Source organism: Anabrus simplex, chromosome 1 (genome assembly GCF_040414725.1).
Source record: "Anabrus simplex isolate iqAnaSimp1 chromosome 1, ASM4041472v1, whole genome shotgun sequence".
NCBI lineage: Eukaryota > Metazoa > Arthropoda > Insecta > Orthoptera > Tettigoniidae > Anabrus > Anabrus simplex.
Genome location: NC_090265.1, coordinates 390,984,644 through 391,002,069, shown reverse-complemented (window position 1 = coordinate 391,002,069; position 17,426 = coordinate 390,984,644). Strand labels below are relative to the sequence as shown.

Genomic DNA, 17,426 nt, shown 5'->3' with positions numbered 1-17,426 from the left:
GAGGGGATTGGAAGATTGGAGGAGACAGACAAGGAAGATTGAAGGAAGCGGCCGTGGCCTTAAGTAAGGTACCATCCCGGCGTTTGCTTGGGGGGAGAAGTGAGAAACTACGGAAAACCAGTTCAAGGATGGCTGAGGTGGGAAATGAACGCCCTCTACTCAGTTGACCTACTGAGGCAGAGTGTACTCCGTTCCAGCCTTCGTACCACTTTAAAATTTTGTGTCAGAGCCGGGAATTGAACCCGGGCCTCTGGGGGTGGCAGCTAATCACACTAACCACTACACCACAGAGGCGGACATGCATCAAATATATAGCATATACAAATCCGGACCTAACACGTCGAGAGTTATTTAGGGATTACCTCTTGGATAAACGGAGGAGGAAGGAAACTTGTACTATTATTTTTTATGAGAGGAAAGAATAATATTGCAGTTACATTGCAGTTCTTTGAAGGTCGCCTTTAATGGGCGTGTCCCGTTCAGTGTTTACACGCAGAGCGGTGCCGTTGTCCTGTGATGGCCTTCACGACTGAACTTCGGCCCTGACCGTGGCATTGACAGCCCGCACAGTCGCCACCGTGTGCTGTGCTTAATTGCACTCTCAATTGTATTAAAGCACGTCACGACATAGAGACTTATCTTACATTTCCACATACCAGTCACGATCCCTTCGATCATATTGTGGGAATGTCCTCCCTGCTATGATTACATTAGTATTTATCTATTTCAGTGCCCACGTGAGAGATGGCCCTATTGCCATAAAATCAGTTTATAATGCTAATAGAAATCATTGTTTTTTCAGTAACCGAGGTTTCTTATGTAAAATGTTATTTAAGCACAATCACCGCCTTCGTTGTCTCGGGGGCCGATGACCTTCGATGTTAGGCTCCTTAAAAGAACAAGCATCATCATCATCAAAGCGTTGTCTCGGAGTAGGTATGTACTCCCCCCGGTACAAAAAGTGATTGGCTAAACATGTTTAAGTTCCCGAGAACGAGCACCATCGACAAGAATGAGTACATTATCAGCAGTAATATGTCTAGAACTCCGAAAATGATCTAGTGCATAAGTTTTGTTAGCTTTGAATATTTAGTGGAATAAATAATAAATAATAAATAATAAATAATAAATAATAAATAATAAATAATTATTTGATTTGGTTATATCGTGGTCTGACTGTCCGTCTTCTTACCTGAATGGCCAGTCTACCAGCCTTCGTTTCAGAGGACCCCGGGTTTAATCCCAGCTGGGCTGGAATTTTAACTGCTTATAATACCTCTGGCTCGGGGACTGTGTATTCTTGTTCGTCTTAATACGAATCTCTTCATCTGCATACAATGCACCTCACTGCCAACCACCACAGAATCACGCAATATTCAATACCTTTCTCCACAAAGGGCTGGCGTCAAGAAGGGCCAACAGCTGTAAAATTGGGCCAAATCTACACGTGCCGATGCCAATAAAATCGGAGAAGAGCAGGAGGTAGATATCATGGTCTGATTGTAACCTAATCAGAGAACAACGCTATCAATAGGGAAATGTCCTGTTTAAACTCTTTGAGTCCCAGCGTGGCTATGCCGGCTGTCGGATTTATCAGAGTAACAGTGTTAGGTCCAGTTGATTGCAGTCAACGCTATTATGTTAGACATCTAACGAGGCTATGTATATGTTTTAATTGGCTGTTCTGATTAATGTACGTAATCACAAGGGCACAAAGAAAATCAATCCACAGTCTGTTTTCAGTCATTCGACCGGGTCAAGAATGGAATGAATGAAGCCCCCATTTAGCGGCGAGGAGAGGAATTGCGCCGGCTGCTGAAGCCTGTCGCACTCCTCTGGGGCAATGAAATGGTACTCGAGAGTGTTGCTGGAATTTGACAGGTAAAACCGTAGTACTTGGAGAAAAACCCGGTCCGCCTGCGCTTTGTCCAGCACAAATCTCACATGGATTGGTGGGGATTTGAACCACGGAACCTAGTGGTGAGAGCCCGACGCGCTGCCACCTGACCCACGGAAGCTCTACAAGGGCACATAGATGCGATAAAATGAATGTGATAAACGAATATAATACTGCGGTAATAGGCAGATGCGATTGATTGAAATTTCATGAGTTGAACAGTAACAGAGTCCGCCTCTGTGGTGTAGTGGTTAGTGTGATTAGTTGCCACTCCCGGAAGCCCGGGTTCGATTCCCGGCTCTGCCATGAAATTTGAAAAGTGGCACGAGGGCTGGAACGGGGTCCACTCAGCCTCGGGAGGTCAACTGAGTAGAGGTGGGTTCGATTCCCACCTCAGCCATCCTGGAAGTGATTATCCGTGGTTTCCCACTTCTCCTCCAGGCAAATCCCGGGATGGTACCTAACTTAAGGCCATGGCCGCTTCCTTCCCTCTTCCTTGTCTTCCCATCCCCCCGCAAGGCCCCTGTTCAGCATAGCAGGTGAGACTGCCTGAACGAGATACTGGTCATCCTCCCCAGTTGTATCCCCCGACCCAGAGTCTAAAGCTCCAGGACACTGCCCTTAAGGGGGTAGAGGTGGGATCCCTCGCTGAGTCCGAGGGGAAAACCGACCCTGGAGGGTAAACAGAAAAAGAAGAAGAACAGTAACAGGAATTTCCTGGCTATTTAATACTGCAGAGGTTTATCAACACATTGCTAATTAAACGGTGTACTTATATACTTTAGGACGAGTTTAAATTATAACGTTCACTAAAATTTACCCTAAACGCTGATTGTCACTTTCCTAACACAATGGAAATACGCAAATTTATTCTGGGAGGTGCTCAGCCGAGGTGGAAATCATCTTCTCGGTTGACTCGGAAGACCATCGGTTCGATTCCTGCGGCAAAGGTGGCTGGGCATAGATGTAACCACTCTATCCTACTCAGTGCCAATGTTATGGATAGTGCGCGCCTTTACCTTCCATTCCAACAAGCACCTCTATTGGCCGAGTTTGAATTAGAGAATTGTAAGTTATACTAGCCGGGCTGAGTGGCTCAGATGGTTGAGGCGCTGGCCTTCTGATCCCAACTTGGCAGGTTCGATCCTGGCGCAGTCCGGTGGTATTTGAAGGTGCTCAAATACGTCAGCCCCGTGTTGGTAGATTTGCTGGCACGTAAAAGAACTCCCGCAGGACTAAATTTCGGCACCTCAGCGTCTTCGAAAACCGTGAAGGTTGTTAGTGGGACGTAAAACCACAACATTAAAAAAATATATGCTAAATAATAAGACAGTCCTTTTTTATTGCGTAGGGCATTAACACGGGACGATGTATACAATGTATGATGCTGGTTCTTTTGTACAAGAGGGCACTCATTTTTGTGTCAGAAACTGCGACTATTGAGTCTCCAGTCCTTAACTTTCTGGTTTTGATTTCCGGCTCTGTGAAGAATCCAAATCACCTGCACGTGAAACTGTATTGGTCGGGATTCAAACCACCGTCATTTTGTTGAGAGGTCGTTAACGAAATGACTCAGCTATTTCTTCAGTTACTATAGATTTTACGAACACTGGCTGTTAGGACTTGTTCTGCTAAAAGGAGTTCATTAAAGTAGCCTCTCACATTTTTTTGTTAGTTGCTTTACGTCGCACCGACACAAGTAGATCTTATGGCGACGATGGGATAGGAAAGGGCTAAGAGTGGGAAGGATGCGCGCGTGGCTTTAATTAAGGCACAGCCCCAGCATTTGCCTGGTGTGAAAATGGGAAACCACGGAAAACCATCTTCAGGGCTACCGACAGGGGGTTCGAACCCAACCCACTATCTCCCGGACGCAAGCTGACAGCTGCGCGCTCCGAACCGCACGGCCAACTCGCCCGGTCCTCTCACATTTAAGCTTTCTATAATATCACCGACTGTTACGGGTTTCGATCCCACAAACCTTCGTCATAGAAGGCGGTGTGCTACGCAACCGGTGTGCTTAAACGTTTCAACTATCTAAAAATGAATCTAGATATTCACCTCATGTGCCATTTGTCAGAATGTTTATGTAATTTGATTTGTGACAATGAACGATCAGCGGATAAGACTAGAGCTGTAATTAGCTTAGACTTGTTTGGTGAACATTCTTCACACTGTCTTCAAAACCATATTCATTAACTGTTAAGGTTATCGTAGATCGCAAGCGGGAAATATTATACGATTACAGATGGCGAATGAGCTGTAGCCTACATTCCACATTATTCAATTTTCTTCCATTCTCTCGTATTTATTTATTACTGATGTCTCCAGGTCTCTGTGCTTATTATATTGCGGAGTACTATAAACAATAAAGGTATGGAAGTAAGACTATATATCAGTCCAATTAAATATTGATACGGCACATTAACTAAAGCCGGCCCCGTGATGTAGGGGTAGCGTGCGTGTCTCTCGCCCGGAGGCCCCGGGTTCGATTCCCGGCTCGGTCAGGGATTTTTCTCTCGACCTGAAGGCTGGTTCGAGGTCCACTCAGCCTACGCGATTAGAATTGAGGAACTATTTGACGGTGAAATGGCGGCTCCGGTCTCGAAAGCCCAGAATAACGGCCGAGAGGATTCGTCGTGCTGACCACACGACACCTCGTAATCTGCAAGCCTTAGGGCTGAGCAGCGGTCGCTGGGCAGGCCAAAGCCCTTTCAAGAGCGTTAAGTGCCGTGGGGTTTGGTATGGTTTTGGTTATATTAAAAATAATTGGCCAGACTTCTACAGTTCCTTTGAGTTACTTACTAAACATTGAGAGAGCCATTGTGGTATAGTACAGCATAGTAATACCATTTATACAGAGACGTGACCATTGTAAGCAGGATATACAGTAACATGGTTTTGGTTAATCTTGTTTTCTGGTAACAAAATTCATGTCTCTATGTGTGCGTGTCACCTTGCGCCACACTTACTCTTCACGTGTCTTTCGAGCCGTTTTTAGGGTGTTCAAGTACCAAAACAAATAATTTACCTACAGAGTCTTCTGTAGTGTCTGTCATTTCATCACTTGTCTTCCCTACAATCATCCCTTCAATGTCACTATCATCTTCCCATCACTTTCTTCCACGAAGAGGGTTGCTCATATGTAATTGCATGAACTTCACATCGGCATCGTAGTAGGAATAACAATTATGTTCCTGTTAAGTAAAACTTTCTTCATCTTCTCCTAGGTATCTCTGGGGTCGCTGAAGCTACCTTGGCACCTTTTGTATTTTAATCGAAAATTTAATCCTGGATATACAACTTGGTCCCACGTGATATTTCAAGTTAAAATTACACCCTACGAGCCACCAGGATTTCAGCCTGGGTGGAAAGCCAGCAGCTTCGCAAATTTCCTTATCATACTTCTCACCCCAACTAAGTTCCTAAGAGTTCAGAGAAGAAAATGTTCAACATGCTAGAGATTTGAGCTTGAGTCGTGTTATAATTTTGAATATAGGCCTACTGTATGGTAGAACCTTCTTATGATTATATAATATAACTAGCAAGATACCCGTGCTTCACTACGGTATTATACTGAAATTTATAATTAAATGCTTAACGTTTTATATATAATCCGCCGAAATTCGCGATCTGACTCGTTTTCTTAGAGAGTACGGCAAAGTTCCTCCCATTTTTCAATCTTTCTTTCCAGGAATCGATTTCGTACTTCCCGCGCTAGGTCCATGTATTCCAACCGGTCAGATGGGTCCCTAAATCTTTGCCATATTTTCCTGCAAGCGTTTTTAATATAGATCAAATCCTTGAGGAGATCCGGAGTGGTGTCGTCTTGGGTGCCTTGGTGGTAATGAACCCGCGGCCGGACTGCATTCATAGTCATTACCCGGCCAGGACAGTTTTCCAGCGCGGTCCGCACAGTTTCACGATGGTCCAGAACATTATGATTATTATTAGGGTGGGTGATATTAGTTGAATTTAGGTTATTATTATTGTTACCGTGTTTTTGTGGTAGTTATGCATGAAAGAAGGTGCTGGGTGGTGAATAGGTCTCAAGCTACTAAAGTGAAATTAATTTTAAAATTTAACAAGGTTATATTTTCTTTTCAAAATTAGGTAACAACAAGTAGAACAGGTACTTAGTAGCCGAAACACGATTGAAAAATACATTTACATAGGTACCCCATTTGGGGCTTCAAAAGTCAGAAACATAATTCTTGAGCAATGAGCCCAACCTTACAATGAACACCATACAACAAAGGGGCCGAAAACCCCCAAACATGCCAGAAATATTTGCTTCCAATTACACCCAAAAGCCTCCTTGAGGCAGAAACACAATTTTCAAGAAAGGGTAACTTCCCCCTAAAATACAAGCCTATCATAGGCCACTCCGAACTCCACCTTTAAGCTGTCCTCAAAGGACATATACACAGGGGCAAAATACCCAACCTACTGAGGTCTGTTAAATGACAAGAAGGTTAATGCGTGACCTCTAAAATACAATTTGAGAGGAGGCGAACTTGCACTCCCAATACACTTTGCTTAAGACCTACTTGGCACTAGGCCGTTAATACAAGGGCTAATCCCATACTACAGAGGTGACTTAATAGCAATTTACATTACATTACGGAAGAATTGGTTGAGAAAAATAAGTTCACCTCAAGACGATGTGAGTGGGAGCTCGAGAGGGTTAAGCACTCTCTATCCCGATATGTCGTTTGAAAATAGAATAGATACCAGTTGTTTTTACATTTTAGGAAAAGGTTACATGGTTGAACGCTTAGAACCCGCCCCGAAAGTTAAACTGCTGAGCTAGCAAGGAAAGAAGTTATTAATCGGCCATTACCTTGTTGTTGACCGCTGCCGAAGGAAGAGGCGCTTCCCGCCCCCTGCTATGTACTTAACACACTGAAAGATGGAACAGAAGTGGCCCGGAGACCCAAAAATCAGCAGTTTATAACCTCTCGTGGAAGGTTCTAGGCGTTAGGGGAATGAAAACACCCGCCCACAATTATTTTATTGGCTAGGACCCCGCAACCGATACAAGTTGGGGGAAGATACACCAGATTGGTCAGAAATTACTAAAAGAAATTCGGGATTGGATAAATCTAAAACAAGGGGAAAAGGAGGGGTATACAGCCAACTTAAACAATAACAGAAAGAAATTTAACAAGAAACAAACATTTGAAATAAAAATTTCTCCAACAAAATAGTTCTTTGACTCCGCGCTAGGGTGCACTATTGTTGATCTTCCGTAGTGTCCTCTAGGAGAGAAAGTTCACACTTCTTACTTCAGGCGAAACAAAAACACATCAAAAATGACACAGTTCAAAAACTCAAATTTTTCCACATGGTGACATCTTCTGAGAAAGTAGAGAATTAATAGCGTAGATAAAGTTCAGACTTCCTCCAGCAGAGGAGTTTCAACTGGCGCACATTTTAAATTAGCGGAGTGGAGGTGTACCGCCCGGTACAATTATTATTATTATTATTATTATTATTATTATTATTATTATTATTATTATTATTATTATTATTATTATTATTATTATTATTATTATTATTATTATTATTATTATTATTATTATTATTGATGTTCTGGACCCCACAGCAAGATGCAAGACCGCTACTTGGCAGTAAATTACATCTGCTGCCATTGTCATTACTGACAATGTGGCCAGCACCATTGTCGCGCGTAGGCAAGCACGCGGGATTTCTAGCGATGCGAATGATATACTTCCGTGCATTATTGACCTTATTATAGATGTGAACAATTGCACGGTCAATGTAATTCCCATCCTTTACTTCAAATGTGTTTAAATTTTTATTTATATGCTAGGAGAATCTACTGTAATCTAACTTTAAGTTCTCCAAAGGAAAGGTTGGCTCTTGGAAACGAACCCAGGAAAGATTAAAAATGATCGGTTTATGATCAGAATGAGTACATTATGAACAGTAAAATCAATTGGTCTCAACTACATTTTCACCCCACCGACACCGACGTTAAGTTGATTTACACCCCACCCCCCACCCCAAGAATAAAGAAGACGTGTTTCTTTATGTTTAAAGAAGATTCCAAATACCAATAATCACGCCTGTTACCTTCATTTTTGAGATATGAGTATCCCCATCAAAATAATTCACTTTTCTCACTTCCTTTCACACTACCCCCCGAAGTGAATTTTCCGGCAAAAATACTTGTTTCTTTAATAATGAAGGATATTCTTAATACCAATTATCACGACTCCAACATCTTCGGATTTGAGATATGTGTCCTCATAAAGGAATTCAACTCCTTTTCACCCCCGCCACCCAACATGATTTCCCCCAAAAACGCTTTTTTCTTCTTTTTAAAGGAGATACAAATACCAATTTTCACGTATGTAACAACTTTAGTTTTTATTAGATGTACGTATCCACATACAATTCATTTTTCAATCCTTTCACCTCCGCCCGCCTTCATTGGATTTTCCGAGAATACGTGTTTCTTTACTTTTTAAAAAAGATTCCAAATACCAATGTTCACGTCTGCAAAATCTTTCGTTTTTAGATAATAATATCTTCATTCAAATATTTCAACTAATTTTTCAATTCCCTCCCCCCCCCCCCCATTTAATTGGATTTCCGAAAACAAAAATACATAAGGTATTTCTTTATTTGTAGTAGAGAACAAAGATACTATTTTTCACCTCCATAACATGTAAGTTTTTGAGATATATAATGTAGAAATGCTCATTTTAAATTTTCACCCCTTTTTAGTTCTCCTTAAGTGGAGTTTCCAAAAAACTACCTATGTTTCTTTACTTTTACAAGAGATTCCAAATACCCATTTTTACGTCTGTAACATTTTACGTTTCTGAGATACACTGAAGTTATTATCTTTCTAAAAATTCACCCCAATTTGTCACTCCCGTTTAACCCCCATTAATTGGATTTTCCAAAAACAAAAAAATACTTGTTTCTTTGTTTTTAAATGAGATCCCAAATACCCATTTTCAGGTGTGTAATATCTTCAGTTTCTGAGATATAAGTATCCTCATTAAAGGCATTCAACCCCTTTTTCACCATTTCCACCCCTCCTATTGGTTTTCCGAAAACAATAAAGTACGTGTTCCTTAATTTTTAGAAGAGATTCAAAATACCAACTTTTAGATCTGTAAAGTTTTAAAGTTTTGAGATATAGATACACTCATTTCAAAAATTCACCCCCCATTTTCACCCCCTTGGTGACGGAATATCAAAAAATCTTCCCTTATCGAGCACCTATATTGTAATATAAATGTATCCTCAAACTTTAATTTCTTTATGTCCAGTAGTTTTGGCTCGGCAATGATGAACCAGTCAGTCAGTCAGGACAAGTTACTTTGTATATATAGATAATAATAATAATAATAATAATAATAATAATAATAATAATAATAATAATAATAATAATAATAATAATAATAGTAATAAAGCCCGCCTGTGTGGTGTAGTATAGAGGTGTGACAAACGGTTATTTTTGTGTAACTGCTACAATAAAGTAACTGTGAAAAGTAACAGTTAAAAATTACGTCAAACTTTACTCACCTTTTATTGGTCACAGCCTGGTCATGGCTTCAATCTTGTCTCCTTACAACTGTGTTGCGACTTCCGATTCATTCACTCGCACATGCGCGCACGCATCACTACACTGTTGAAAGTCGGTGCAGCAAAATATGCATTCCTATTTGCTACGAAGTTAACGAGAGGCAGACAACGGATGAAATGAGTAAACAACATAGCGTCTTTTTTGAAATCTGGAGGAGTGAGTTTGACAATGCCCCGATCAAGGATAGAAGGCAAGAAAACATCATCTGTCTTTCAAACCTCGACACAAACCGGTACGAGAGGGTCGATTAAGTAAAATGAAGTAATGTGAGGTTCATTCTATGTTACTTTTACCTTATGATATTTTTAAACGTGCCCTGATCATTGTAAAACATTCCGTCTTTCTTCGTTATCATCACAAAAATAGGGTGTTCTGAACTAACAGGCTAATGTACACAGTTGAGGGCATGAGCCTTTATAGCTCACCCCTTCCTTCTTGATAAGAACACAGACGAGATTGGTATACATTGTAGTACTTGACTATGTTTGTGCATCTTCTTTGCCTTTGGGTTTTGAGTGTTTTAATACCAATTAATCTGAGCTAAAGTGATTGAATAAACAGGTCCCTTGATCTAACAGCTACAGTTTTAATTGTTCCACAGCATTTTACAGTTGCTTCTTTGTGTTGCAGAGCAGAACACCGCTCAGATCCCGAGTCCCTGAAGTACTACGGTGGAGCTAAGGGTAGTGTACTAAACTATGAGCCAGGAGTCGGTTATGTGCCCAAGTGGGGAACCGTGCGCAAAGACGAGAAACCAGACGAAGAGGAAGAAGGAGGACAGGAAGGAGGAGATGGTGGCGGTGGTGGACAGAATGATGGAGTATCCATCCAGCTGCCACCTGCTGGTAAGCCTATTCAATTTACAGATAGATAGTATTCAATGTATACTTAGAAGCCCTACATTTCAGAGTTGTCTAATTAAAATATTACTTTGTTTTCAGTTGGTCAGGACATGATGAAAAAACTTTGGATAGGCCTATGTGATTGAATTAGGAGCTGCCTGGCCGAGGCGGTAAAGGCGCGCTCGGTTCGCCCGGAAGGACGTGGGTTCGAATCCCCACCAGGAAGTCGTAAAATTTAAGAAACGAGATTTCCACTTCCGGAGGTACATATGGCCCTGAGGTTCACTCAGCCTACACCAAAAATGAGTACCAGGTTAATTCCTGGGGGCAAAGGCGGCCGGGCGTAAAGCTAACCACTCTACCCCATCACGTGCCGGAAGGGTTTACCTTCTACTCCTCCAAGGGCCTTCATGGCCTGTACGGAGGTTTCTTTGTCTTTTTATGTGACTGAATTGTGCTACTATAAATTAACTTATTAGATTAGAAGACAAAAATTAACATTTTTTAATATGAAACTGACTCGAAACTTCAAAAAATATTTATAAATATCCGGAAGTTAAAAACACATATCGTATTTTAAGAGGGGAAAGGAGTATCGATAAGTATATTCGTAACTTGCAGAATGCTAATGACATTCATTACTATTAACACACTTGTATAGCTATAGCAGGTTTTAGCAGTATTATCAGGTCGCAGTTGTCTCGTGACAAGCCTTAGAAATGTGGTGTCTTAAAATGGTTGTCAGCTAAGGACATGCTTCTTCTAGTAATATCTTCTTTTATATCTGTTTACCCTCCAGGGTCGGTTTTTCTCTCGGACTCAGCGAGGGATCCCACCTCTACAGTCTCAAGGGCAGTGCCCTGGAGCTTGAGACTCTGGGTCGGCGGATACAACTGGCGAGGATGACCAGTACCTCGCCCAGGCGGCCTCACCTGCTATGCTGAACGTGCTAATTTTACTTTTATTCCAACATGTTTAAAAAGTATCTGAATATATCAGTCAATTTAGTTTCGTCAGTTGAATAACTCGGCGTTTTCAAATGACTGGAGCCAGGAATGATTTTTTAAAACTGGAATTGATTGAGGAAACTTTTTTATCGGTTGCTTTTATTTACTTGATTCGCCTCCTTTCGGAAGCAACAGTGTTTATTATATTACAAGATTTCTATGGTGAGACTGAGCATGTAGCTACTGAACAAGCGAGTAGTAACTCTGCGCGTGTTCTATTAAAGTACGCGGATATTCCAGTCTCCTGTCGTAGGGTTGCATAAAGTTAAGACGTAAGTTTCAGAAATAGAACAAATACACTATCTTCCATACTATTACAGCAGGACTCACGAAGTTTTGTACGCAGTCCGTCTTTGAAAAGGAAACCGTAGTGACCTTCAAACTAGATTTTAATATGGGGAAGCCGCCTCTGTGGTGTAGTGGTTAGCGTGATTAGCTGCCACCCCCGGAGGTCCGGGTTCGATTCCCGGCTCTGCCACGAAATTTGAAAAGTGGTACGAGGGCTGGAACGGGGTCCACTCAGCCTCGGGAGGTCAACTGAGTAGAGATGGGTTCGATTCCCACCTCAGCCATCCTCGAAGTGGTTTTCCGTGGTTTCCCACTTCACCTCCAGGCGAATGCCGGGATGGTACCTAACTTAAGGCCACGGCCGCTTCCTTCCCTCATCCTTGCCTATCCCTTCCAATCTTCCCATCCCCCTACAAGGCCCCTATTCACCATAGCAGGTGAGGCCGCCTGGGCGAGGTACTGGTCATACTCCCCAGTTGTATCCCCCGACCAAGTGTCTGAAGCTCCAGGACACTGCCCTTGTGGCGGTAGAGGTGGGATCCCTCGCTGAGTCCGAGGGAAAAGCCGAACCTGGAGGGTAAACAGATGATGATGATGATGAATATGGGGAAACAGGTCAAATTAATATGTTTCCAGAATATTTTAATAAATAACGGAATTCTTATGACACTTCTTATTGTTTTCTATATGTTATTCCTTTTTATCACTGTAAAGAAATGAAGGTTCGCTCTTTAATAGTTTGCTCATAACATTTCTCCTCGCCGCTGGATGGAGGTTTCATTCATTACATTCCTGACCTGGTGGAGTTACTGGAAACAAGCTGAGTCTTTTCATTTAATAAAATTTCTATAAAAATTTGAAAAATAGTATATAATGAAGACCGTTGAACAGAGAAAACTTATATTGAGAAGAAGTGAGTAATAAGCCTTGTCGCTGCAACCTTTCTCCTCTCAGCCCTGCTGTTCTCTGCACTTCCTTCTAGTCTTTACATCCCATCAAGTATGTCTCCTTTGCCTTCCTCTTCCTTTCTTTCCTAGTACTTTTCCTTCAAAGACGCTTACTAGGAATTTATTATGTCTCAGGATATGACCTACAAGTTTTAATACCGGGCGAGTTGGCCGTGCGATTAGGAATGCGCAGTTGTGAGCTTGCATCGGGGACATAGTGGGTTCGAATTCCACTGTCGGCAGCTCTGAAGATGGTTTTCCGTGGTTTCCCATTTTCACATCAGGCGACGTAAAAGCAAACTAGCAAAAATAAGTTTTAACTTCCTTCTTTCCATATGCTTAATCAGTCTCGTTGCTCATTGACCTCCTTTAGAACATATTGATTCGTCCCTTTTTTTCTTTTTTTTCTTTTTTTGTCCAGTATGGCCTTGTCACTTTCCTCCGTACCCACATTTCAGTTGCTTCAAATGAATCCCTTTCCTTTCTTACGATAGTCCAGCTCTCGCAACCATAAACATATTAATTTGACCTGCTTCGCCATATTAAAATCTATTTTGAAGGTCCTTACGGTTTCCTCTTCAAAGAGGAGACGGATTGCGTATAGAAAACTTCGTGAGTCCTGCTGTAATAGTACTGTATGGAAGATAGTGTATTTCTTCTATTTCTGAAACTCACGTCTTAACTTTATGCAACCCTACCCCTACTACAAACGACAGGAGACTGGAATCTCCGCGTACTTTAATAGAACACGTGCACGCTACTACTCGTTTGTTTAGTAGCTACGTGCTTCTTGTGGGAGTTCAGTCTCACCATAGAAATATTGTAATATAATAAACACTGTGGCTTCCGAGAGAAATCGAAACAAGTAAATAAAAACAACTGTTATAAACGGTCCTTCGAGTCATTTGAAAACGCCGAGTTATTCAACTTAATTTTTTAATTTCGTGTGGCTATTTTAGCCGAGTGCAGCCCTTGTAAGGCAGACCCTCCGATGAGGGTGGGCGGCGTCTGCCATGTGTAGGTAACTGCGTGTTATTGTGATGGAGGATAGTGTTATGTGTTGTGTGTGAGTTGCAGGGATGTTGGGGACAGCACAAACACCCAGCCCCCGGGCCATTGGAATTAACCAATGAAGGTTATAATCCCCGACCCGGCCGGGAATCGAACCCGGGACTCTGTGAACAGAAGGCCAGTACGCTGACCATTCAGCCAACGAGTCGGACAGTTATTCAACTGAGGAAACTAAATGCACTGATGTATTCAGATACGTTTTAAACATGTTGGAATAAAGATAAAATTAGCATATTAATGATTATCTCAAGAACATCGTAAACATTTCACTTGACTTGCATATTAAACAGCCTATTATAAGTGTATGAAAATAAAACCTCATTCTGTTTTCTATCTCTGAGGGTAACTCAGATAAGGACCACGAATTTTACAAAAGCCTTTCTTGTTTCTAAACTTATATGGGTATTTGTCAAAAAAACTTACTTTCTTATTCTTGCGTTCCGGCCTTCTAAGGACCACGTTACAATTTCAATTGTTCCTCCTTAGTCTGTTGTTCTTTCCTTTTCTTCCAGTATTCTTTCATTGTTTCACTGTGTTTCTTTTTCCTGTCTTCAGTCCATTTTGTGCCTGTTTTCTTTTCCTTCCTCCCTTGGAATCCTTCCATTTGTAAGACTTTCTTCCTAAAAATCTTTCTTTCCAATAATTCTTCTTCTCGCATGTTGTTCCTTTCCAGGTCTTTCTTGACTTCTTGAGTCCAGGTGGTAGTTGATTTCTTTTCCCAAAGGTACTTGAAGATTCGTTTAGTTAGTCTATTGTCATCCATTCTGTAAATGTGTCCAAGAAATAGCAATCTCCTTTTTCTTATTGTTTCTGATATGTTTACTACATTCTGGTAAATTTCATTGTTACTTCTTGATTTCCAAAACTCTGCAATTCTTAGAGGACCTAATATTTTCCTTATAATTCTTCTTTCTAATATTTCTAATTTATCAAGCTTGTAGTTCAGTGCTAGACATTCGCTGGCATAAAGGCATTCTGGTTTCACTGCTGTGTTGCAGTGCTTTATTTTAAGTTTTCTTGATAAGCACTTTTTGTTGTAAGTATTCTTAGTTATACCGTACGCTCTTTACATCTTTTGTATCCTCTCCTCTATAGCAGATTTTTCTAAACCATTTTCTTGAGTTGTCTCACCCAAATATTTGAATTTCTTTACATTTTCTATTTGATCAATATCCGTTACTAAAAACTTACTTTACTAAAAACTTACTTTATTTTATTTTCGTATTAATCTCTTTTGCTGTCATATTTCTCATGGAATGTCCCGTAAGTCTATAGTGAATATATGTACATGTATACCTGTATGTATGTCTGTATTCGCCGACAATATTGGTGATAATTGTTCTTTATTTTCAGGAGCAAGTGTGGCTGAGGCACGACCTGTGGGACTATCCATTGCTGGGGTCGGCGGAGTGGCTGCGTCGAAGCCTCAAGCGACAGCTGTAGTTGGACCAGCAGGACTCGCCATCGCACGACCTGTGGCAACAGCAATAGCGGGCGTGCCTGTTGGTGAACTGTCCATAGGGCCAGGTGGCGGACAACAGCAGCAGCAGCACTCCAGTCCTATGGCTGTAGCAGTGGGACCGAGCCGACAGACAGGAAGCAAGTACTCCGTGCTCCCAGCCAACACTGTGCTGCTCTACCCACAGTACTACTACTAGGATATCCACTCAGGCCATCACCTGGCACTGAACACTCAGGGCTCGTCAACGGCTTGCTATATTATTTAAAAAACTAACCTCAATTGGGAATTGTGATCTCTTACAAATGTACTGCAGATAATAGGAACCTAGGTGCACCTGGTATTGCGGACTGTTTAGATGATTCATGTATCTTTAGAAGGCCTTAAAGCCAACCATTCTAGTGTATAGTATTGTCTATATAAACTTCATGTAGTCAAGACAAGATGTAATATATGCAAAAAGTCACTTCTAACGCCTAAGCTATTCCTTTCCTAGAAGAAATAGTTTACATTCTTCAAAGAGCATGAATTAGAGTCAAGTATGGTAAAAAATGCGTTATACTGCTAATGAATTCACATTTTATGAAATCTATGAGGAAAGTAACCGACACAGAAATGACAGGGGTTTTAGGCTGCAATAAAGGCTCAGAAACTTAAACCTGTTGATACCTGTTGCTTAGACATCTTACAAACCCATCAGATGCGGAAGAAACTATTATGAATGCAGTCTCTACATTTGTTCATAGTTATAATAAGCGACTAATATTCTATGCACAGGATTTAGTTATTTGAGAAGTCGCATGGGAAGTGGCCCTCTTTTTACAAACTTTATAGTATTTCACTAGTTAGAGATTCTTTAAAATCTAGTATGAATAATAATAATAAATAATAATAACAGCCAGGCTGAGTATCTCAGATGGCAGGAGTGCTGGCCTTCTGAGCCCGAGGTAGCGGGATCGATCCCGGCTCAGTACGGCGTTATTTGAAGGTGCACAAATAGTGTCGATAGATTAAATTGTACTTAAAATAACTCCTCCGGCACCTCGGCATGTCATATAACAGTTATAGTAGATAGTAGAATGTGAAATCAATAGCATTATTATTATTATTATTATTATTATTATTATTATTATTATTATTATTATTATTATTATTGATAACCGTGAGCAAGTAATATCTCTGAATCATGTCAATATATCCACATAAGCCTAGTCTTAGTCAGTTCAACTGTGTCGTTTCAGTGTCTGTTTGAATCATATAATTGATCATCTGTAACCACGTATTAATCTATTTTTCCAGTAAGTTTAAAGATAGTTATTTAACTTTTGTGAACGGAATTATTGTATTAATACTCAGGATGCTGAGTAAAAATTTCTGTATGCTGAAAGAGAGATTCAGGTTCTTTTGCACTTAATGCTTCCTATCATTGTTTGTCACTAACACAAACTGACACGTAACTATTTATTTGTGAACGATTGTTACAATAAGTTATTATTTCTTTAAACCTCACAAATGATGGTTGTGTAGCTTAAAATGAAATATGTAATGTCATTTTAGTATGAGTTATATTATTCATAATAGTTTTGTATGAGCTGTCTTACCGTTAAAACAACAATTATTATGCTACAAATGTTTTCTACTATTCTCGTTGTTAATGAGATACATCTGCATCAAGAGTTAAATGAAAATCGTATCAGAAAAAATCTATCAAATTTCAATTTAATTTTTTATTCATAACTAAGTATTGTATGCAAACGTATATAAATAATTTTGAAATTTAAAGAATAATTTCACATTGAGAATAGTTTAATGAACAGGGATACTAACTATAGCTAAACTGTGGTGTAAAGAAGAAATTAAGTTCTTCTTGATGTGAATGTTTTAGTTAAGATGCTTGATTCTCTCTGTAAGCCTCGCAATGTGATATATATATTGTACATCCTTTACATCAATGAATAAATATCTTGATGTAAACTTTAAAAATAAATTTTACCGTCCATAACGAGGAATTTTTGTTGAACAGGATCATCTGAAATTTTACCAACTTCATTACCTGATCAGTAGGAATTTAAAGTATTTCACATTAACGAAATAACAAGACTTCCATTTCCTCTTCATCATCTGATAATATGTTTAGTTGAGATGTGCCATTTTAAGATCTGCCAATGACATGGTAATTTCATTCCCATCTTTTGGGGATTCAGAGGAGTATTTAACTGGTAATGTAAGAGACTGGACACGTAAGTTAAAAAGAACATAAAACAATTAACACTAAAAGTAACTATTGA

At 40.4% G+C, this 17,426-nt stretch overlaps 1 protein-coding gene across 1 annotated transcript in view; it reads left to right on the top strand.

Moving 5' to 3' along the window:
* Positions 1–17,129, top strand: part of LOC136866458 (uncharacterized) — a 114,601-nt gene extending 97,472 nt beyond the window's left edge. Inside the window, exons 3-4 of the mRNA XM_067143431.2 lie at positions 10,155–10,369; positions 15,033–17,129. Coding sequence (XP_066999532.2) covers positions 10,155–10,369; positions 15,033–15,337 — 520 coding nt within the window. The 3' untranslated portion in view covers positions 15,338–17,129. The remainder of the gene's footprint in view (positions 1–10,154; positions 10,370–15,032) is intronic.
* Positions 17,130–17,426: the final 297 nt, after the last annotated feature.